Source organism: Rhamphochromis sp. 'chilingali' (assembly GCF_963969265.1).
Source record: "Rhamphochromis sp. 'chilingali' genome assembly, chromosome: 9".
Classification (NCBI taxonomy): domain Eukaryota; kingdom Metazoa; phylum Chordata; class Actinopteri; order Cichliformes; family Cichlidae; genus Rhamphochromis; species Rhamphochromis sp. 'chilingali'.
In genome coordinates this window covers 20,001,571-20,025,849 of record NC_137936.1, presented here as the reverse complement: position 1 = coordinate 20,025,849, position 24,279 = coordinate 20,001,571, and the positions used below count along the sequence as shown (strand labels likewise).

The 24,279-nt window shown below is 39.4% G+C and overlaps 2 protein-coding genes across 3 annotated transcripts; one reads left to right on the top strand and one right to left on the bottom strand.

Annotated features, from left to right (window-relative positions):
- Positions 1-403: 403 nt before the first annotated feature.
- Positions 404-6,931, bottom strand: srsf3b (serine and arginine rich splicing factor 3b). Of its 2 annotated transcripts, none has more exons than XM_080892570.1 (6): positions 6,773-6,931; positions 6,036-6,246; positions 5,455-5,595; positions 3,418-3,456; positions 2,850-2,936; positions 404-1,103 (listed from the first exon to the last, which is right to left on the bottom strand). In XM_080892570.1, the coding sequence occupies exons 2-6, from the start codon at positions 6,236-6,238 to the stop codon at positions 1,076-1,078; spliced, it is 498 nt and encodes a 165-aa protein (XP_080748696.1). In that variant the 5' UTR covers positions 6,239-6,246; positions 6,773-6,931; the 3' UTR covers positions 404-1,075. The 2 variants fall into 2 exon arrangements, with proteins under 2 accessions (XP_080748696.1, XP_080748697.1); XM_080892571.1 differs by lacking the exon at positions 6,773-6,931 and adding an exon at positions 6,414-6,586.
- Positions 6,932-8,222: 1,291 nt separating this feature from the next.
- LOC308402314 (S-adenosylhomocysteine hydrolase-like protein 1) lies at positions 8,223-23,074 on the top strand. Its single transcript, XM_080891052.1, has 17 exons — positions 8,223-8,717; positions 11,760-11,871; positions 12,155-12,298; positions 14,305-14,405; positions 14,743-14,845; positions 15,683-15,777; positions 16,138-16,244; positions 16,330-16,446; positions 18,733-18,796; positions 18,936-19,024; positions 19,278-19,348; positions 19,729-19,823; positions 19,976-20,074; positions 20,348-20,416; positions 20,747-20,825; positions 20,990-21,110; positions 21,267-23,074. Exons 1-17 carry the CDS (start codon positions 8,538-8,540, stop codon positions 21,271-21,273), a joined length of 1,653 nt encoding a protein of 550 aa, XP_080747178.1. The 5' UTR covers positions 8,223-8,537; the 3' UTR covers positions 21,274-23,074.
- The last annotated feature ends 1,205 nt before the right edge of the window (positions 23,075-24,279 follow it).

Here is a 24,279-nt window from a genome sequence, read left to right as displayed (position 1 = left end):
CTCTCGCTGAATCCTATCAAAAATGACCCCTGACACTCATCTCCACCTGCTCCACCCTTCCTGGACTCTGTTGCTCTGAATATTTGACCCAAGGTGTTTAAACTCATTTTACCTTCATTGCACTGCTTATAATGAAGAGAGTTGCTTGAGATTTATATTAAATGCAAAAAAGTAATACTTGCGAATGAAAATAAAGCTATGAAAGCTATTTAAAAAGAGTGAAGCCTCATTTACAAAGCAGCTAGGGTTAAATAAAGGCACATCTTTAATTCAGCTGAAACAATGCTCTGGGCTTCTTCACACATCAAGAGCGCCCTCTGGTGGGGGTTAAATGCTCAGAGTACATTGGTACTTTATTAATCTTAGGAAAGGTGTGAGGAAAAAAATACAAAAAAACCCCAACTTTTTTTTAAAACCAACCAGTATTTTTAATTGAGACAATTTCACATAGTATCAAACAAAAGAAAAAAAATGAAAAACTTCACAGACAAAAATCTGACCTCTGCTCCTTGTAGTTATTTTGATTCACTGGACAGATTTGCATTTGAAAAGGCTGCCTTTTTTTTTTTTTAAATAAACAAAAACAGCCAACCACTAACAGATGGAAAACTTCATTATGAAGAGTGTAGCTAGAAAAAAAATAGTTGGCTTACAAACAAACAAAAAGGGATTTATCCCATCTTTTTCTTTTTTTTAAAAAATGCTGACATTTACACAGTGAAAAATGACGGACTACTCACACGATGTCTAACTACACAGAACATTCTTCAAGAAAACAAAAGCTCAGAGATTAACTGGTGAACTGGAATGCTGGGTGGCACTACTGTTTCAGGACCAGCAAGACAGACATGGCACAGGTGAGCTATTATACCTGTACACGCCCAGTCACTGTATTTGAAAGTCACCACAACAGGAAAAAGGGAGGGACACTAAAATGCTTGATTGTTGTTGTTTTCTTTAAAAAAAAAAAAAAAGAAGACAAAAGTGACCTCACGGTCATGATGAGTCCATCATATGAAACGGGAAAGCCCGTAAAACCGTTCATCTTCAGCTCCCTTTACACCTGGCAGACCTCTTATCTTCTGCCATTAGACCTGGAGCGGCTGTGAGGGAGAACAAGACAAAAAATAAACACATTTCAGCTCATTTTTGCATTAAAGCGCCCTTCACCAATCACAAACAATCAAATTGGGTTTTAAATGCACCTGAAATGTGTTTGTGCTGCGTATAACATCACACCCACAGGATGCCAGATTCATTAATCGTGTGACCAACAGCAGCAGACTGATGTCACACATACTCACACACTCAGCTGAGTGGTTATTGATCGGTTTACTCTGAGGCGGATACTCTGGGTTAGAGCTGGGCGATTGAACGATAACGATATGTATTGCGAAATAACCTTTTCTCGATAGAAAAATTAAACTATTGCGATAGACCTCACCGCTCTTGTCCTCTTAAAAACAAAAAACAGCCAATCCAAATTAAGTAGTGCAGAGCCGAACCAATCACAGCCGGAGCGTCACTTCACGTGACCTGTTACGTACAGCACAAGTGCCAAGCCGCACATGTGTATTTGTTTTGGGAAGCAGCCAGCCGCTTTGCCGCCCGGGGAACGGAGGAAATGAGTGTGCCGACTAGAAGGTTACCGAAGAGAAAACAGATGATGGTTCCAATGCCGGAGAGATTGTCGAACGGAAGAGCCATAGAAGTTCCATAGTGTGAAGGTATTTCGGCTATTTCAAGTCTCACAAAAAGAGTAGCGCGCACTATAAATTGTGCCGAAAGCAAGTCTGGAAATGCAATAAACCGGTGCATGCTCAATCTCTGACTGGAAGCTCTAATTCGTCATTCGGCTTTTGTCAGACTAAAGTAACTGTTAAAACTGTTTGAAAAGCTCAGCTATACAACAAGGAGAGATTGAGAATTTCCTTTTAGTTCTCAGTTTATTTGATATTGGCAAAAGTTAGTCAATTTTGTCTGTTCTTCTGTAAAACAAACTAAGATTTATTTTTAGAATTAATATTTTGTTTCTAAGTGGAATTGACAATTTAGTCTGTTTTGTTTGTTCTATTTTGAAACTTAAACGCTTTAGCGACTGCCTTTTGTGTAGTTTGCAATATTTGCCTTTATTTATCTGAAAAAGTCTCATGTTTCTTAAGTACATCTACCCTGTTGAACTTATTATGGGAAATAAATATTTAAATCAAAACAAGCTGCTGATTATTTCACATTTTACTTGTGAGCAACAGCACATTTAAATCTTACAAATATAGTTATTTGGCTTATATCGTGATAGATATCGTTATCGCCTGAAATGAAAAAAAAAAAAAACATATCGCGATATGAAAAATTCTCATATCGCCCAGCTCTACTCTGGGTCATACATCTCTTTACTTTCAGCAGAGAAACAGGTGCTGCCACCAAACACCCTATGATAACCCTCTTTTTTTAAATTTCAAAGCCTACTTCAACTAACTGGATAAAACAGATATCAACAAACCTGCAACACCCCCAAGTTTTGGGCAACCATTTAGTCACCAAGAATAGCAATAAGTCGTGGTTTTTTTTTTTTAAGAAGGTGGCTGTCCTGTTTTTTTACTGGTGGGATGGAGACATTTGCTTGCTCTGGATTAAGAGGCAGCCTTGACAGGAGTATCCGGTGTTGGATGGCTTTTCAGTCGAGCTGACTTTATCTCAGTTTGTCAGCTATGAACCAACACTGTCACTGTAAATTAATATCCCAATATTTTATTTAAATAAATAATGTTTGTCTATTTGATGAGTCGCTAACAACCCTACTTTAATGGACTGAAATAATCTTCACACAGTTCAAGGTGTACAAGTACCTTCTTGATCGAGAGAAGGATCTCGAAGGTTTGTGGTTCCTGTCCCGGGAGAGGGACCTCTCTCTCCTCCTGTCTCTGGAGAAAGACCTGAAGAAGAAAAACATCCCATTATAAAAATTTTATAACTTTTTTATAACTTTTTTTTTTTTAAACAAAAACAGTTTAACCAAAAGTTAGATATATTTAAAAAGATGGTGGTTTGCTTTCAAATTACATTTAATTTAGTGTAAAGATGCACGTAAACAAGGTCTGAAATCTGTAAACATGAATATATTAAGTGTGCATATGTACACACTCAGTTTTCACTTAGTGTAAGCCGACTCCACTTTGCCTTCCACATCATATCAATTAGCGCAGAGCTTACACTGCATCATCACAGAAACAGCAACAAAGGTTCAAACAGGCTGTAAAGTTAAACAAGCACCTCTGCAAAAAACATTTCAGCTTCCACGCAGGTCAGGTTTAGCGCAACACTTCTGCATCACATTTGTATGCTACAAATAAAACACATGCATACACAATGCTGAAATTATAGAGTTAATCTCATGCAGCGTGAAAGATGACTTGCCTGCTACGGCTGCGGCTGAAGCTCCTCCTGCGTGGGGATCTGCGCAGGGAAAATACAAACGTGTTAAGGACGAAGACAGATAGATTGATCACTGTGTAGAGCTCCACATTATTTACTCCTTTTCTTACACGGGGCTCCCTCAGCACAGCCCTTTGGCTATTTCAAGAACTCAAAATGGAAGTAAACGACTTGCATGTTTTTCCAAGGAAAACAAAGACTTCAACCAGAAAACAGAAGTCACTGGCAGTGGACCCAGCACATAAAGATGGCAGGTGCAGAGGAAACCACCTCTCACCTTTCCCACAGTAACACATGCACCTTTCAATAAAGTCCAATTATATTTCAGTCTAACTTTGAAATGCAGATTAGGATTCGTCCCGTGATTCATAAGCAGTAGATTCAGAGCTCCGAGGCATGAAACCCCAGCAGGATTTTCATCTTAAGGTAGTTTGATATCGTACTGTGGATCGGCTCTGATGTGGGGAATCAAAAACCCAGCACACCATTTGGGCCACCATCTGTATGAATTCAGTCCACTGCACTTTAAGGGAAAAATGTACAGAAATGGAAATTGGTACCAAAATTTATTTTTCACAGGGAATAAGCCTCGTGAAACAGCCAGGCTAAGATCTCAAACCGGGAACACACACACACACACACACACACACACAAAGATCTGATATTCATAGGGGGTGTTTAAGGAAAGTTTTGATGTGACTTCATAATTCTGCTCAGAGCCCCAAGACATACCAGATGATTATCTATCATCGAAATCTCTGGAAACATGACGTTCCAGATATTTGATGTTGGTCCATCCCCCTTTGAAACAAGGACTACAGAAATGGTGGACGACAAAATGACAAACTTATGATTAAAATAATAATAATTAAAAAAAAAAAAAGAACAACCCTTTTAAACCAGCTGTCTCTTCACTTTTAAAACTGTAATCAGCAGTGTACTGAATGAAGCAGGAAAACTTACTAGTATTTTTGGTTTTCAACAAGCTAGAAATGACGAAAGGGAGGCAGACTGTCGGCCGGGTGGGTAGAATTGGCTGAATAGGACTGGCCAGATGCTGCAAGGTGATTAGGTGGCAGGCAGATGGGGGCTGGCTGTGGCTTTTTTCCTGCTTTAATTGGTTAGCCGAAGCCTGCTGCTGGTAGGTTGTAGACATTTGGGAACGTAATACGCTGATTGGTCGGGAATGTGAGGTGGCCACTGCCGTTTGGGTTAAGGTTGAAGGAGGAGGAGGTTGAGAACGGCATGCTGAGGAACCAATGGGCTGGTGCAACCTGACGACTGGCCATGCCTGGGTCATGTGACAGCACCAGCCAAGCTGATTGCGGCCCGATGATCAGCAGTCACATGATGCTGAAAGAGGACTAGTTGATTGACTCAGAGGGTGGTGAGAAGAGGCATGGTGGTGGCTCTGCAACGGGTTCATTCTTATTAATATAGATGAAAAATAAAAAGCATCCTCAAACAAAAAGAAAAAAAATTGCATCACATTTGGCACTTTTATTCCCCCCAAAATGTATACTTATACTTAGCCTATACTTTTACTGACTGCCTAAATCTGTTTCCCCACACCCATTTTTGCCTTTTTAAAACAGTTAAAATGAGACTGCACAAAAATGTGCGTTTCAAAGGAAGCATTTGTGCCTTAAGTATAACCTAGGTCTTGCAGACCACACTTTAGATGCCTCAGAAACAGAAAGGCAGCCCTCTCTATATTCTGAAATAATGCCCCTTTTCCACTACATGATGGTGAATGACTATCTGTGTGGCTCCTTCCATAAAATGACCATTAATGTCAATGAAGATGAATCTGCAAGTCTTAGGCATTGCAACACCCACAAATATATAATCACCAGAAAAGGTCACAAACACTAGAAATACCTACACTGGAAACCCAAATGCAATTAAAGGGAACTGTACTGTGGGCAAGAAAGTTGAACCGGTAAGTGACCAAGCAAGAATAAAGTGCAGAATAGATTGGTTATCGTGTCTACTGGCCAACAACAACATGTAGGTCACCTGCGTCTGGGTGGTGGGCTACGCCGCCTGTAGTCGTCTCGGTCTCTAGGACGCCTGCTCCATGAAGGGGGAGCGCCTCGAGTGCGGCTACGCTTCTCGCCAGTAGATAACTCCACACGCACCCGACAGCCACACAAAGTCCTGCAAAAGAAAAAAAAACAAAAACAAACAAACACATGAATAGAAAGTATTTTTCCTCGTTTTTCCAATAAAATGACTTACTTAGCACACTTCAGTGGGCTGAATATATCATTTGAATGTCTAAATGTAGTCTAAATGTCTGCTAATGTAACAGATGTGATGACCAATAACATGTTATCATTGTTAAAAGTGTGACTGCATGAGAGGAACTCTCCTTTCTGCAGAATGGGAGCAATGTCAGGAACTTGGAGGAAAGAGTAGTACCGATCCAATAGCAATACCTTCATTTAAGTAGACTACTCATGTGGATGCAGCGTTTTCAGTAGGAGAAACGTTTCATCATCTTCCACTGAAAACGCCATGTGCAGATAAACAGAATCCACTTTCCTGACCTGGATGATTGAGCATGCATAAACTGATTTGCATAGGTTGCCACCTACCTTCCATCAAGCTCCCGCACGGCATCAGTTGCATCTCTGGGATCTTCGAACTCTACAAAGGCGAAGCCTGGGGGGTTCCTGGCCACCCAAACACTCCGGAGAGGACCATAGTAGCCAAATGCTCTTTCTAACTCTGTCTTGTTTCCATTGTTGCCGAGATTTCCAACGTAGACCTTGCAGTCAAGGGGACAGTCACGATGCATGACTGTATCTGAAAAGTGAGCAGAATAATATTAATGTTTTAGCTCTAAGACAAAGACTGGTAAATGGCCTGTATTTGTATAGCGCTTTACTTAGTCCCTATGGACCCCAAAGCGCTTTACACTACATACACTACAAAGACTGGTCACACTCTCTCTCACTTAGCCATTTACTCACAAACGAATTGAGAGCTTGGCCTACTTCCTGCGCTGGATTTGCAGGTTATGCTAACGGAAACTTAAAAAACAAACAAACAAAAACAGACAGCCAGACGAAGCGAATCCCAAATGCCTTAGTTAACTCGTTTGCTTTATATCTCCAACTATATTGTTGCATATTCGACGCTGCATTGTGTTTCGAGGCTAATAGCTTATTTACAGGGAGCTAAAATGGCTGCCGCCTACCGAGGCCTACTCAGCGGTAGCAGCACTCTGCTAGCAGCCGCAGAAATTTATACTATACATTCACATATGTGAAGTAAACTCACAACAGGTCGTTTTGCAAACATATAACAACGCAATACATTGAAACGCTACCGTTTTAGGTGTAAATATCAGCTCAGATTATCGATTGTGATCCGGCTAAATTGTGCCTTTTCGTCTTCGGTGGAAAATGGCGTGACGTCAGTGGATTAACAGGATGCCACTTTCGAGAGGGCGGGTTTAATGTCGCCTCCTTCCTTTGCCCCCCCTCCCGAACAACAGTTGTCCAAGTTTTGGCTGCCTTTTCACTCTATCCAGTCCTTGTACATGACCTTCAGAGGAATGTTTTGTTTACAGTGTGAATACATTTACCAGAGCTCAAGGAAAAATTATGATACTAACGAGTTACATAGCATAGTTAAATTGATGTAAAGTATTTCTTCAAATGATATTAAGAGAAATAGAGATATTTGAACTAATAAAGGTATAAATAAATTGTACTCTGTACAATAAAGCATTTTAGGACTCTTCTCTCGGTTGCTCCCTTAGGGGTCTCCGCCACAGTGGTCATCTGGTCATCTGTCTCCATTTCACCCTATCCCTGGCCTCCAGCCCTCATCATGCCCTACTTCACTACATCCATGAATCTTATCTGTGGTCTTTCTCTTTTTCTACTGCGTTGCACCTTCATCTTCAACATCCCTTGTAAAATATATTCACTAACCCACCTATCCCACGTCCAATCCATCTCAGCCTTGCTTCTCTAACTTTGTGTCCAAACCTCTTCCACCAGCTCCCTACCCTCACTAGTGATTACAATGTTGTCTACAAACATTATAGTCCACATAGACTCCTGTCTGACCTCATCTGTTAGCTTGTCCATCACCCCTCCAAACAAGAAAGGACTACATTGCCGATCCTCTGATGTAATCACCCACCCACCTTAAACCCATCCTTCACTCCTACCATATTATTACTGAGATACTAATGTACAAATGTAATGCATACTTGAAAACATTTTTTTCTGTTTTTGAAAAGAGTAAGTTGTGGCTAATAAGATAACTTCATTCGCAGTATCACAGAAAAGAAGTGGAAAAATAATAAATAAAACGTGTTATGGTTGTATTTTCTTGGCAAGATTTTTCTAAGTTTTTTCTGCCAGTGGTTTTCCAAAATAATAGCTTGATCCACGTATAACTGATACACATCCAATTTCCTGAGTACAAAGGCTGCTTTACTCCCTGCCAAAACAAATGAGTACACACTGTGTTTATTTACAGTGTGGAATTGGGACATACTTCCTGCTTAGACTACGACTAAAATGTGGGGGAAACTGTAACTGTAAAGTCAAAGTTACATACGTCCGCCATATCTCACAAAACCGAAAGTACTATACTATAACGGGATCTAATATGTCAAATTTGGCCAAAAGGGCAATATATATATACATTAAAATATAAATTAAAGGACGTGTTCATCGTTCGTTACGTGCTATCCCAGTTACCCTGAACGTAGCTTAACACGCGAGCCGCCCACTCAGTCTGTTAGTAACCGCCCACAAAGTTGGTCAGCCAGGTGACAGGAGAGCCAGCCGGGAAACAGCACGGACCACGTCCCGCCTGCGTTAGGAAGTCGACTACGTAACGATTCACAACCAAATCAAAGTCGACTAGCCAAAACCACCTGCTTAAATCCTGCGTTTATTGCCTGCTTTCACGTGCTCGCAATCTGACAGCCTCTTATCCGTCAGCAGTTGCGACGTAACCAGCTAGCAGTTCGAGGACACCCATAACATAACGCTAGCCTCTGACGTTAGAGAAGACTCAACGGTTGGTTGTTGTATTTCTGTCCGGGTAAAGATAGATAAGCCAGCAGCGAGATGTCCGAACCGGTCGGAGAGGCGAAGCTGGAGGTGAAGCAAGCGAGCAAAGAGGTGAAGGAGAGCGAGAACGTAGCGGAAAAATATTCAGCCATGACCGTGAGCAAAAACAGCGAAATAACCATGGGAGAGCTGTCGACTGTCTTCAGCGCTGTGCCCACTCACAAACCGGTTAAAAAGGTAAGTCTGCACCAGGTGTAAGCATAACGGCACCGAGGAGGACCCTTGGATAATAAAACAAACCTCCAAGGCTCTTTTTAGCGCGATAACAGCACTTTATAGGTGCTGTATCTTCTTTGTTTAAGGGTATTTGTCAGACTTAACCTTCTTTTTGCAACGTGAATACATTTTACTAGAGCTCAAAGACTTCTGATTTTAAGAAAATATATTTGGTACTAATGAGTTATATGTCACAGGGGGTTAGGTATCTGTGCACCAATAACAGTCCACACACATTGCTATTGCGTGTGACAAGAGAATTAAAAAGTTGTTTAAACCCACATTAAGTAATTAAAGAGTCACACGTCAAGTCCAAAGAAACTTAAGCATTTTCTGCATGTGTATAATGGCTCACACCTCTATTAATAACTATAAAACTTTATAATTGTGCATTTTTATTCACATATTACAAATCCCAAATTTACTACAGTTTCAGCACACTTTCAGCAGCGGCTTCTGACCTGAAATTGCGAAACAAAAGAACCACTTTTTCCTTGTAAAACTTGCAAAAAGTTATTTGACACACTCCAGGAACAAGGAAGAGCTGCGCCTTTCACTTTTGAGGCTGAATGGACAGTGTTTGCACACTCCATATAAGTTACACTGAAGTGGACAAATCACAATGCACAATGCAACAGTTTTTGCATTTGGAAAGCATATAGCTCGACATGGGGCTCGGAGTCTGTCAAATGCAAGAGTCAGCATGCTCAGCCAAGAACATATTAGGCAGACGTTCCTGTTATACTTGACTGTTTCACATCCTCATACTGTTTTAGGGAGGATCTTTACACTGAAGCATCACTAGCTTGCAAACAGGAGCCAAACATTTGACCCTAAGTTTTTGTATTGTTGAATTCAAAATAGTTGTGCTCAGCTGATATCAAGAAGAATTGGGAAATGTGAACATAAAGGACACTTATCAGCATGTCCTCTATGACAGCACAGTTGAGATTACTGACCTTTTATTTTAAATGTAATGCTTATGTATTCTTACATATTTAGTGTAAGACATTTAAGTTTCAAGCTTACTAATTATTTACAGTTGGAATTGGAGGGATAATGGTTAAGTCTGGGCTTCCTGGAGTTCTGATATCAGAAAGACTGTAATCTCTTTGACAGGCATTTAAAATAAAGCAACAAGTGTGATTAAATCACAGATGGCAAAGAAGAGTATTGTAACACACTTGGGGGGGGGGGAAAAAAAGCACACACAAAAAGAAGTTTTAAGTTTTCCTTAAAATATTGCCAAATGGTATGTGCTCAGATTCATTTTTTAAATATCTAGCCCTTACTTCACCTTTAACTTTAGGTTCCATGTGGGGAATATACAGACGGATGTGTCTTCCTCCCACTACATAAAACATGACTACAAAAAAAAAGGTTTCATTTCCTCTGAAATACATTTTGTTTATCAAATGGCCGGAAATAATAGGAACATGCACAGAGTCCTGATTAAATATAGTAATACAGACTCAATACGTACTCAATCATTCTGGTAACCCCCCCCAACAGCTCACATAAAACAGTATGTTTCATTCAGTTGGGCCTTGGGACCCTGAAACCTACACCACCCTACTGAACTATGTGGTGTTTTTCACCTAAATCACAAGAAGACTGCTCCTCATTGTCTTCTGTTACCATGGTGTTTAGCAGGTATGTGGATGGGGCACCTCAAGTCAAGATAATTAATTGGAATGATGAGAATATTTCATTTACAGTTGTTCTATTCATGTTTTATTTATATAGCGCCAAATCACAAAACATTTGCCTCAAGGTGCGTTTATATCGTAAGGTTAAGACTCAACAATCAGACGACCCCTTGAGAGCTAGCACTTGGCAACTGTGGGAAGAAAAACAAATGGCAAACTGTGGAAGTAAAGCACAGATTAATTGTTATGCATGTATATAATTTATTGTCTAGGGTGATCTTTAAATCTGATACTTGGATACTTGGGTCTGATACTCCAACACATTCCAGAAACTGCTGAGGTGGGGCAATCTCCCTGTCCTCTGTTTGCATTGGAGCACCTTGAGAGTGGAAAATCCCTGTCAACATACGTTTTCTTGTTGCTGCAAAAAAAATAAAAAATAAATAAAGCCAAAAATACCCCAAACTGTCCAGGCATGAAGTTAGTTACCGGTACACACAACAAAGATACCAGTCCGGTTTCTTCATCTCGCAGAATTGTGTACCGTTTGCTTTAAAGGGACAAGGTTAAACCCTTATCGTGCAGAGAAATATTTTATTGGAGGCCAACCCCCCCCCCCCCCCCCCCCCCCCCCAAGATGAGAGCCTGCAGCACACACAGGGAGTAGGACTGTTTCATAGTTCTGAAAAGTAATCAGTAGGTACAATTCAGGCTTGCACTCATTTCACGTCAGTTGCTTAAATACCACAACAATGTGAGCAAAATGTCACGTTTGGCTTAACACACTGTGCTGGAACCAGAGCTGGAGAGCTTTGTTTATGTTTTAAAAGGTCATATAAGGTGATTTATTTTTTTATTTTTTCCTGCCATGTGTACGCCCCTGCAGGGGATCAAATAACACGACAGGGAATTTTTCGACGTCAGAAAAGCCGAGAGTCGATAGTAACAATCGTTACACAAGCACGAGTCAGATGGGGTCATCGAAATCAAAATATGGCTTGAGCAGCTTAATTTTGGAACATCAGTCTTGATGATGCAGTGTCTGCTGGGCTATAGCCAGACATCCATTTTTGGTAATAAACTGAAATGAGCTCACAAATTTGAGGGGGATTTTTATATTGCCAGTAATTTTCTTGGATTCTGCTCCATTCAAATCTATTAAAGTCATTATACTATACAAGAAAGACAAAAACAGCTCTACTCTGGCTCCTGAAGGACTGTAAGAAATTAACATTTAGCTGAGCCACAAGAAAATGATCACAAGACATTAAACTGCTTGTCTGTGTGTGTGTGTGTGTGTGTGTGTGTGGCTTACATTGTCTGCCCTCTTTTTTTTTTCTTTTTCTTTTTTTAGCAAATCCAGTTTGTGGAGGACAAGCAGGAGTTCAGCAGGTTCCCCACCAAGGCAGGCCGTCGCTCCCTGTCCCGCTCCATCTCCCAGTCCTCCACAGACAGCTACAGCTCTGGTAAGAAGGAGCCAGAATCACGTGTGTGTCATTTGTGATGTAGATGCAAAAGATTTTACACTGTGTTGTATTTACTAAGCTGTACAGTGTGGAAAGGGAGATAATGAGAGGAGTCTGTTAGGCCATTTGATGACATCAATATTCGTACATTTCTTTGTTATAGGTTTTGTGGTAATGCTTCTTTTTGTCATCCTCATCTCATTTTGACCTTCAGCAAAAATGTTTGCTTAACTTCCTGAATCTTGAGTTTGGTTGGTGTTAATAATAAAACCCTGTTTTACAGCTGCATCATATACGGATAGCTCTGATGATGAGACCTCGCCACGGGACAAAACTCAGGTCAACAGCAAGGGCAGCAGTGACTTCTGTGTCAAGAACATCAAGCAGGCTGAATTTGGCAGGCGGGAGATTGAGATCGCAGAGCAAGGTCAGCACGAGGAGCGTGAAGTGATCTCAGCATTTCATTTAAGCAACAGCTACTAAATTTACAAGTGTTGTGGAGGAAAACAAAACAGGAATCAAAGGTTAATGTTTAAGTAGCAATGAATAACACTGTCGCCTAAAAATAAATCCCCTTACACAACTGAAGTGACATTTCAAGGGTATAATATTTCACCCTGAACATAAGGTTATTTGAAGTTATTTAGTAATGTGAGTAACTTTCTCAGTCTGTCGCTGCTGTAAGTGATATTAATTTGTTTGTAAAAAGGAAAGTAGTTGTCATGATATCACATCTCAAAAGATGTTAAGATCTCTAGCACATAGGGCTGTTCGATATAACAATATATATCGGATGACAATATAAAAACATCTATAGTTTCATTTTACCCCATCATTTGTTTTGTGGTGTCGCAAAATAAACTGTTTACGGCAATATATTTTCATCGTTTTGATGGTCACTGTAGTGGCTATATTCAATTCTTAAAGTTCTCTCTTTCTCTTATATTTTATATAACCACACTACTGACGGACAAGCGCCTGTTTTTATGCGTTGTCGTTATCAACAGCAACAGTAACAGCATCGCGTGTCCGCTTGTTTATGTTCCACATAAAGCTTTCACAATAAAGCTCAAGATCCTGTTGAGACTTTCCAAAATAAACTGAATCACGTGAAAGAGCAGATTATTTACGGATGACAATTAAAAAATGAGCCGCCAGGTGCTAAAAAAATAAACCTTAGACTCAAACGTTAGAACAGGCAACCCGCAGCGCGCTGTGTAATAAATACAAAGAAAATGGCGGCCGTTACAACTTATGTCTAAAAATGTATAGTTTCATGCATCGGTTAAAACACTCGACTCTGGGTAAAGGACGCGCAGCTGGAAACACTTCACGCAAGTCGAGCTGCCCGAGATTCACAGAATTTACAGATAATTTGAAATTTTTGTGATTTATATCGTTATCGGACGATAGAATTCTTATATCGGGATATGAGATTTTGGTCATATCGCACAGCCCTACTAGCACATTGTCCATTCTTTCTTGCTTTGGATCAAAGAACTTGTGGTCAAAGGAGCTTGCAAAGAAAAGCGTCTGGACTTCTATAGAAGTCCAGACGCTTTTCTTTGCAAGCTCCTTTGACTACGATGACCTGGATGACTGAGAACCTTCACAGACACAAAGAACTTGTGCTTTAATAAGATGAGCCACATGGTTTTAATCATGTCTGGATATGATACAGAATAAAATCTTGTTAGTCTTATCATACAAGATTTAAGTATCTGTGCAGATAAGTGTTTAATGCTGAGAAGCAGGCCTTATTAATGTGCCAGTTACGAATGTAGCAACAATATTTTATAATCGTAATTTAAAACAAAAAAATTCATGATACATTTATAGTTCACACTTAAGATCTTTACTAAATTTATCAATCAGTATTCATCTGTTTATAATTTTCAGACAATAAAACATTAACATGATTCCTGCCTGTAGTATTTCCTATAACATGAAAAAAAAGAGAAGGAAAATCTGGACATGATTCATAAACAGACTCTGCATTATTCAGCAACACTAACATTTGGAACCTAAAGCAGCATTTTAAAGGTCTGTTTGCTGGCAAAACGTCACTGAAGCAGATGGGAAACTTAAGCTTGTTCGGTGCTGCTGCTATTGCTGCTGCTGTTATTTAAGCCCTGGTCACACAGGCCTAGAGGCTTGCTTTATTTAAGAAATACAAAACACAAACAACAATAACACTACATATTTCCATCCAAGACAGAAAAGTAAAACCTGTATATTTCAAATAGTCCCTTTATCCATCTTTCAAAAAATAGCCAGTAGCTCTGTATAAAAATAACTGCCTTTAACGGTTAACGGTTTAGTTTTATTCTGTAACGCTTGCTAAAAGAAAAGGATGTATTTTTTTTTTCTACTGCATCGTCTGCGTTGCAGTGTTTCCCACTGACTATTTTCATTATGTAATCTTGTTTTCAGATATGTCGGCACTGATCTCACTCAGGAAGAGAGCACAGAGTGAGAAACCGTTGGCAGGTGCCAAGATTGTGGGCTGCACTCACATCACTGCCCAGACTGCAGTAAGATTCATCTCTGACATCGAGCTTCAACGCCTGAGCAAAGACCGCACTGTGATTGTGTCTGTTCGTCATATAGGACTTTAAATCACTATTTAACTGCTTCTTACTTCACACAAGCTCGTGCTTCCTCTTATTATTATTATTTTTAATTAAATGAGTAAAAAGAAAATCTATTGTATTTCAATTAAAATGTATGTAGCTGGCTGTGTTCATGGGCTGTCAACAGCCAGATGATCCCAAAGAGTTAAAGATGATGTATGTAGACGTGGGTCATGGTAAATTCATGTGTTATATAACAATAAAATACACTTATTGTGACTGTACTGTATGTTTTCAGGTGCTGATTGAGACTCTGGTTGCTCTCGGAGCTCAGTGCCGCTGGACCGCATGCAACATATACTCCACACAGAATGAAGTGGCTGCTGCCCTGTCAGAGACAGGTAAGCAGCAGAGATGGTGAAGAAGCTCATAGACCACGTTGAGTCTTCTAGGCGAGCTTGATTGCAAACAACATTGTGATAACAGCAGAACACAGCATCAGATAAGGCTTCTTTTTAATCTTTAATGAGCAAAGGTTTGTTCTGTTGTGCGAGCATCTCGTGGCTTTTAAAACCAAGGTTACGGTTTGTAAATGTTAAACTCATGACAGTTCATCCCTGCAGACTTAATGGGAACACATAACTCTGTCCATGTAGTGAATTAGCAGCACTCTTTATGCCCTTTATCTGCGGTTGCTATGTGATGGTCAAAGTGTGCATTAAATCTTCAGAGTAGACTCGTCATGATCGGGAAGGCTGGGGGAGTCTCAGTGATCCTGCATTTTTATTTTATTTTTTTACAGGGTGTCTAGTGCTCAGTTAATTATTGCTGTACGTACTGTACTGAGCTGTTCATTAAACTGAAGGGCACATAGAGAGTACAAATGTCTGCCACTATTAAACTGGTCTCAAACTTGCTTTTACACCCAGTAATCATATTGGTATCATCTGTTTGGAGTATGACACATTTCATTTGAACAAATACTATGTCATGAAAAATCTTTGGTTTCCACTGGGATGAGTGAGATATTACATCTATAATACCAGTTATCAAGCGAAGAGGTGAATTTGACTGTATTCACTGTCTTTATTTAAGACTTTATGTATGCTTTCATGCAGTTTATCCAGTTTCTGCTCTGTGAAATGAACGAGACAACGTAATTGCTCATCAACATTGAAGTGGTTTCTTGATATGACGTACTGCTACTGAGATATTATCGCCCATCTGCTATGTTTCAGGTGTGGCTGTGTTTGCCTGGAAGGGGGAGTCTGAAGATGACTTCTGGTGGTGTATTGACCGCTGTATCAACACTGAGGGCTGGCAACCTAATATGGTTGGTGGAAAACATTTTTGCCAGGTGTAATATGTGAATGATGTGCACAAACAGCAATGTTGAAAAGCCCCAAATAACACCAGAAGAAGAACCCGTTCATTAATAACAGTCTGTAAATATTTAATTACTGAAGAGAAGATGAGAAACGCCACGCTCTGTTTATAAGATGTAGCAGATGTAGCCATTCTTGTATTTTGCTTGTTTACATTATTGTATTTTGCACAACTCTGTTGCTTGTGAAGCTCGCACACAAGAATTTCACTCACATGTACTGTACCAATGTACCTGCACATGTGATGTGACAATAAAAGTGATTTGATTTGATAAGAAGATGACGAATCTTTTCCTCCTGCTTATTAGATCCTGGATGATGGGGGAGACTTGACACACTGGATGTATAAGAAATACCCCAACGTATTCAAGAAGATCAGGGGCATTGTGGAGGAGAGTGTCACTGGGGTTCACAGGTAATTTATTTTTGTATATGTGGATATTTGCTTTCTTGACACATTTAGTTGCAAGCCAACATGTTTCCATCATGTTTCTGTCTAGGTTGTATCAGCTGTCTAAAGCTGGAAAACTGTGCGTGCCTGCGATGAATGTAAATGACTCTGTGACAAAGCAGAAGTTTGATAACCTGTACTGCTGCAGAGAGTCCATCTTGGATGGGTGAGTAAGCTCGGGTTTTAAATGTTTTGCTCATGTATAAACAATATTACAGTTTGTTTGTTGGATAACTTAAATAACATGGTTTAAGGGGGGAGGGGAAGGGGGAATCCAGTAATTTTAGTAACTTTTCTAGAAGTGATAAAGGAGAACAGCTTATCAACTTATTTAAAACCTTTAGATATATGTGCTTTTCTTTATACAAATCCATCTCTATGTACACTTGTACTTTATATTTGAATCAATGTAATATAAAGATCAGAGGGAGCTAAGCAAGGTAATTTTGTGTTGTGTTATCATTTGTCTACAAGTGGGAAAATCTGGCAGAACAGGCCCTTTATGGTCTGCTTTTCATCTCAGCATCATGTTAGTGGGGGCAAACACAATGTGCTTAAATCTCTGGATGATGGTCGATTTGGACTGTGGGTAATTCTTTTGGCTTTTGGGTCAGCTTTTCACAGGAGTGAAGAGAGTGAGGAATAAAATGGAGAAAATCTTTTTGTTCAGCTGCATCACTTGTGTTGCAAAAGGGTCTCGTGACCACGTTGTAAAGAAAAATAAGCATATATCACAGCATTATGAATAATGCTGTGATATATGCTTATTTTTCTGATTGTTATTAATGAATTAATAACAATCATAATTGATGTTACTGGAGGACGGACAGCCTCATATGCTGCTATCACAAAGAATGTTGCCGTTAAAGATCTAAACTTGATTTTTAAAGAGATGTTACCCTTGTAAAAACTTGTCTAGTGTGAACATTGCAGACTCTGCAGTCTCTGAAACAGCCTGACAGCACAGTTACATTTATAACCCTACTGTTATTTGGCAGCATAAAAGGTCTAGTGTTCTTTAACAGTGTGTGCACATTTCTGCATGGGAACAGTGCTTGCTGTGCTTTTCTTTGCTTACTGCCGAAAATTTATTGCTGTTCCTCTGGATTAATTATCAGCAGGTACAATGTTGTCTAGTAGCAGGTGTTCCATTATGAAATACTAATGATATTTCCTCGGTTAGTGACCAGGGCTAACTGAGAAAATTGGCTTCCACATTACTGTGTTAATTTAATTTGAAGTGGGCTTGTATTGGAAGCAGGTCTTATTTTCTAATACCCTCTATTTGACAGGTGTAATTTGTCATATTTTTGGTGCCTTGCCTAATCAGCTTGTTTCCTTTATTAAAGTTATTGCACTATAATGAATATTGTGGAGAACAGCGAGCCACTTCTGATAAGGATTGGTGAAGTGGCTGGAGTTTCTCTGCAGACAACATGAGGGGCTCACTTTTCATGCCTGCATCTCTGCCGAGGGATTGTTCTTAACCCAGAAACCCACTGCACTCCTGCTGTCACAGCTTATTTAGTCTAATATGAATGACTAACTGAATTATATAAATATAATGGGACCAACATGGTAACTTGCTATAAATGACTGTGTGTAGGATGTTTTTATTGCATGCATTTAACATGATACATGTTATTACATGAATGTTGGCATTATCAAACCTTTTTAAGGAAACTGATAACTGATGATATTCTGCACAGAAACCATAAATACATAATTAAAATAGCTCCGTAGGACACATCTGTAAATCTTTTTAAGTCTTAATACTACTTTTGGTCTAACTCGTCGAACAGTCCATTTCCTACTGCTTATTGGAGTCGTGGGGGCAGCAATATAAGCACAGATAATCCCAGAACTCCTCACCTACGAGGCACCCAGGAAGGATCCTGATCAGATTCCTGGACTACCTTAAATTGCTCCTTTCAATGTTGGTTAATAGTGGCTCTATTCCACGTCACATCCTGTCCCATCCTGTCTCTAAGGCTGAACCCAATTATCCTACGAAAGAGGCTCAGTTCTGACGCTAGTATCAATCTCATTGAACACTACCCAGAGCTTGTGACCATGTGTTCAGGGTAGGAATGAGGATCGACCTGCTTTCACACTCATTTCTGTCTTTAGCACAGCAGACCGGGACATTGTCAGCATCATCGAACACATAGAGTCAATCAGTCAGTCAAACTCCCAGATTCATGAGAGACTTAAACTGCTCCATTTGGGGCAACAAAAATTCCCCGGACAACATGGCTCTTAGGATCACTAGAGCGCACAGACTCCAGTGTGACAATGTGGAAATTTGGGATATATTACAGGGACTTCTGATACAAGCAGTGCCAAATAACATTTTACTGTGTGCCATAATTTTGCAAACACCATTACAGATTGGCAGTTTTGTTTTCCAATTCTACAAAATGTGCTGATTTTGTGTCTTAAACGTCTGTAGTTTGAAGAGAACCACAGATGTCATGTTCGGAGGCAAACAGGTGGTCGTATGTGGTTACGGCGAGGTGAGTTGTTTCCTTTCAGTTTATCATTCTGCAGTAATCATAATCGCATTGTTGTGAAAATGTGTGAGACATTTTAAACATGCCCTTTAAACTCTTTTCTGTAGTTTGCCATTCATGAATTATTATTTTGTCTTTTCAGGTTGGAAAAGGTTGTTGTGCTGCTCTGAAAGCATTGGGAGCCATTGTCTATGTGACAGAGATTGATCCCATCTGTGCCCTGCAGGCCTGGTGAGGAAAACATGATGAATGTATCGAGCGATATGAACAGGAAAAAGCTGCAGAGATAAAACCGAGCTGTCCAGAAAACTGTTCGTGTTAATTATCTGACAAAGATATGAAAAACTAATGATCAGCTTTAACTCAAATGCACTACACACCCAATCAACAATTGATTTGCTTGTCAGTAAAAAGATTTTCCAGCCTGTCACTGTCCAGGCCTGAGCTGAATTCAGAATCTCTTCCTTCTTTTGTGTATAAATAGCATGGACGGATTCCGAGTGGTCAAGCTTAATGAAGTCATTCGCCAAGTAGATGTCATCATCACATGCACTGGTAACTACATTTAATACACTGACATTTTTATAGCTTTTTAGGGGGCAGGGATAGCTCAGTAGGTAGAGTGGTGGCCCCATGATCGGAAGGTCAGGGATTCGATTCCCCTGAACAGCTACCCTGAGGTACCCCTGAGCAAGGTACCGTCCCTACACACTGTTCCCCGGGCGCCCAATGGCTGCCCACTGCTTCACTGAGTGAATGGGTTAAATGCAGAGAGGAATTTCCCCACGGGGATCAATAAAGTACACTTTCTTTCTTTCTTTAATATAACATAAGAAGTTTTAAGTTCATGGAGTTTTCCACTGCTTCTTAGGGCTCCAGAGCGTTTATTTCTCCTGTAATAGATGAGGATGGTATATGTTTGTGCCTTTCTGTAGGAAATAAGAATGTGGTGACCAGGGACCAGCTGGACAGAATGAAAAATGGATCCATTGTCTGCAACATGGGACATTCCAACACTGAGATTGATGTGGTAAAATAGTGCTTTAAAGTATGATGGTAGAATTTAAAATTTAATACCACGATTATAACCAGCAGGAACAAACATAAGTAAAGATCAAATAAATATTCTGTCATTTTAAATTATCACAAAACGAGGTTTACTTGTGTTCTCGTCTCAACTAGGCAAGTCTACGGACCCCCGAGCTGACCTGGGAGAGAGTCCGCTCTCAGGTGGATCATGTCATCTGGCCCGATGGCAAGAGAATTATCCTCCTGGCTGAGGTGACTGCCTGTGTCTGTGTGCCTTCGCTTATGCATTTGTGTCAGTTATAGCTACACAACATTAAACTGCGTTACAGCTATGCACGTGTGATCTCAGGTTGATAGCATCCTTGTTAATAAACAGTGTTGATCCAGTCCGATCCATTCTCCTCTTTAATGTGCTGTCATATCAAATCACTTTCAGCTTATGCTAGACTGTAACAATTGTGCTGTAGACCTTTGATTAAATTACTTTTTAAAGCCTGCGATAACGTGTTGTTTTTTGTCCAATAGGGACGTCTCCTGAACCTCAGCTGTTCCACTGTCCCTACCTTTGTGTTGTCCATCACAGCCACCACTCAGGTAACATGTAAATGGATGTTGACAGCAGCTGAAGCTAGGCCATATTTGCTGTTGATGTCTGGTGCAGATAGCAGAGTACATAGGAATCGGTGTGGTTTTTTTGTTGTTGTTTTTTCCATTTTCTGTAATTAGATGGCCGTCCTCGGAAATAAGCTCATTTGCTGACCCTGATATGTTATAATACACAGGACACTCAACATCTTCACGTTGTTTCTGTTCATAGATGCGCTCTGTCATTATAATCAGCAGTTCATAATTTAATCCTGCGCTATTCATTAAATTCATAATGTGCAATAAAATTTCAGCAGTGTTATTGATGTTTGTTTTCAGGCTCTGGCACTCATCGAGCTGTACAACGCTCCAGAGGGACGTTACAAGCAAGACGTTTACTTGCTTCCCAAAAAGATGGGTAAGGATTTAAATACTTAACCACTGCCTGTATTATTTACATGTTGAAAGCCTACAGGCATTATTTATGGACGCCTGCAAGAATGGAGTGCATGAACTGACAGATTCACATCTTCTGTGTGTGCGCCCATTTCTTTCTTATTAAAGGATGTCTTTGTTTTTCAGATGAATATGTTGCGAGTCTGCATCTGGCCACGTTTGATGCCCACCTGACAGAGCTTAGTGACGAGCAGGCAAAATACCTGGGTCTGAATAAGAACGGCCCTTTTAAACCCAATTACTACAGGTACACTTTTACACATTTTAAAATTTTAAAATGGGGAAATATTTTGAAACTTATATTAACTTATTGTTATTGCACTAGGTTGTTTGCCAACACATAAACAATTTTTAAGAATTGTGTTGCATTCACATTATCTTTTTTTGTTGTTGTTATTCACAGGTATTAGTCTGTCTCACCTGAGAACAACAGCATGTGGATGGTTCCTGATTAGTACCCGACCTCCAGGCAAAAAAAAAAAAAGATTTGTGTATTGTATTTTTTACCCTTCATGGGACACATAGCTCTTTTACTCGTATTTTAGTGACTGTAGAAAGTTTTGCTGCTTTACCAATGGCACCCAAGCTGGCTATGAAAAGTGAAGCGTATGCACTCAGCTCATGTGAGATAACACATGCAAAAAAAAGAAAATATGATTTATTTTATTTTTTTTTTATTGCATGTGTTTCCATTCTGGAAGCTGTTGAGTATATCAGCATATTGTGCCAAATGACTGTGAGAGGAGGGTTGTGGTTGTTCAAAAATATTAGTTGTTAAACATGTTAAACCCACACGGAGCACTATTTTTGTATAATCATTCCCTCCATGTACTGCAAAGCAGTCACTTAAAATGCCAAACCCAGGAATCTCAGGAGCTTACTGTGCTTTTTATGCACTTTTAGCTCCTTGTTTTGGAATTCTCATCAATATTGTGCTTAAAACTGTTTGCAGTCTTTTCCTTAAAAACAGACAAGCCAACAATTGCAAAAAAAAAAGTGACGTGATTTAAACTCCTGGTTGTTGTTGTTGTTGTTGTTGTTTTTTTTTTTTAATTTCTTCTCTCAGGAGTAGGTGGACCAAATCTGAGTTGAAAGGCCAGTCGATATGAGACTTAATGTTACTTTTAAACTAGCCAATGATTTGGCATTAATCGGATGTCAAATCAGTTTTTCCTGTGTATCTGCTGAGTAGGCAATCGTTTGCTTACAGATGAGCCATAATAACCTGATGAGCTGACTGTAAATCAAAGTTTTGTTCCTCTGAGTATTTTTACTGTCCAGTGGTCAGAAATTGCTCTGTGCTGCTTTAAACGTTTCTTCCTGCTTTGATATTAAAGCACTTAATCACCTTATACGTTCCATACACAAGATGCACTCCTGTTGTAGTATCCTCACAATTAGTGCTAACCTTGACTGGGTATAACAGAAACATAAGCGCTTGTTGAGCATATCAAATGTAAGAGCTTGCCATTTTTTTTTTTTTTTTTTTTTTCTTGAAAAAGAATTTGTCCATTTATGAGGTTTTGGTGTCTGGTGAGAGTTATATCTGTACCTCAGGGCATTCAAATATCTCTAATTATTTGTAAATATATGTCAATGCATCTGCACTATCTAATCTTAGTATTCATGTGTAATCTGTTGGTTTGAATTGAATATTTACAGCACCTCTGTAAATTAGAGGGATATAATCGTGTCTGTGATCCGTGTCATTTGTCAGGTTTAGCTGTTGAGAGTAAATTGAAATTGGCGGCTATGTAAAGCTAGCTGAGCATTGTTACATACAACACATTTATACTGTACATACAGCAGCGTCTGATGAGCTGCTCTCATAATGCTGTGTCTTGTTAGATTTGTCTCAGGACTCTGTTAAAGAATGCTAACAACGGAGAAGTAACTGTCATTTCCTAAATGCTCTGGGACTAGACACGGATGAGCTTTGTTGTATTAGCTTTACCTCCCGTTATCTTGTGGTATTGTAGTTATTCTAATCCAACACAGTATGTGTGTTTCCAGAAGATTATGATCATTTTAAAGGCTTACGCACTGTGAGGCGTAAACGCTTGTGAGGCTTGTTAAATGCAAAGTCACATTTTACTCTGTTATATTCACATGTGATATTTTTTTTAAACAGTGGGCACTTTGGATGACTGAGTTGAGCAACTCATTTTATGTCTAAACTAGGTATTACACAGATAGTTGTATCTTGTTGAACTTCAACACATTTCATTGTGCTGTATCGCTTTACAGTTGACAGCACCGCTGTTCCTCTCAAGTGTTTGACACCTTGTTACCATTTTAAAATAACACGCCACATGACTGAGGATCCTGTTTCATCACCGCACTAAGCTTAAACCTGAATTTATAGAAACTGCGTAATTCATTTGTGCAGTAATTTTCAATTTGAAATGAACAGGTTGCCCCCCCCCCAGTTACGCCTGTTGTTGTTTATTGAATAGTAGCCTACAGTGTGCTACTGCTAAGTGCTTTTCATCTTTGCACTAACAGCTTTAAGGGCATTACAACCATGGTTACTGATCAGTTGACAGTGCCTTGTAACTCAGTAATTTATATTCACATGGACCATCTGTGCGTTTTTCTTTTTATCCATGTTATTGCCCGTCGCAGTTATGACCCTGCAATATACAGTTATAGCTATGCAGCAAAGAATCCTCAGCCTTTCTTCTGTAAAAATCAGTGTTTCACAAATTCCATAAAAGGTATGCTAATAATACTGTAAACAGTTTGAATAAGCAGCATTTTACATTCTGATATTTACCTTTTACATTTATTGTGATGGTTTTTTTTTTTATTTTTTACCTTCTCTATGTTAGTTCTTGTAATAATGGCACATTTACTTTCATAATGGCACTCGGAAAATGCTTCGCTTTATAACTAATAGTGACAGTCACTTTAACCTATTTGTTCCTCTGTTATAGAGACAAATGAATGTTATACTACTGGCACAAACAGCTTGACTTTTGTTAAATTGAAGTTAATCAGTATACCACTGTGATTTGGAAGCTGTACATTGTTACATTTGAATACAAGGTTGTCTACATTATATAGTACCTATAATGTTTGCTTATTTTTCAACTTTGTTTCTAGTTTGTTTTCATAATGTCAACTGAATACAGCTTGTTAAATTTCTCTTCACTTTCTCCTTTAATAAACTCCAGTTTAAATTTGAAAATGGCTCAGAAACATCATTTTCCTGCAGACAGACAATAAGCTTTACACAATTTGATTCCATTTAATTTATATAGCACCAAATCAAAACAACAGTTGTCTCAAGGTGCTTTATATTGTAAGGTAATGACCCTACAAAGAAAATAGAAAACACCAAAAATCCTATGGCCGCCTAGGAGCAAGCACTTTGGTGACAGTGGGAAGGAAAACTCCCTTTTAATAGGAAGAAA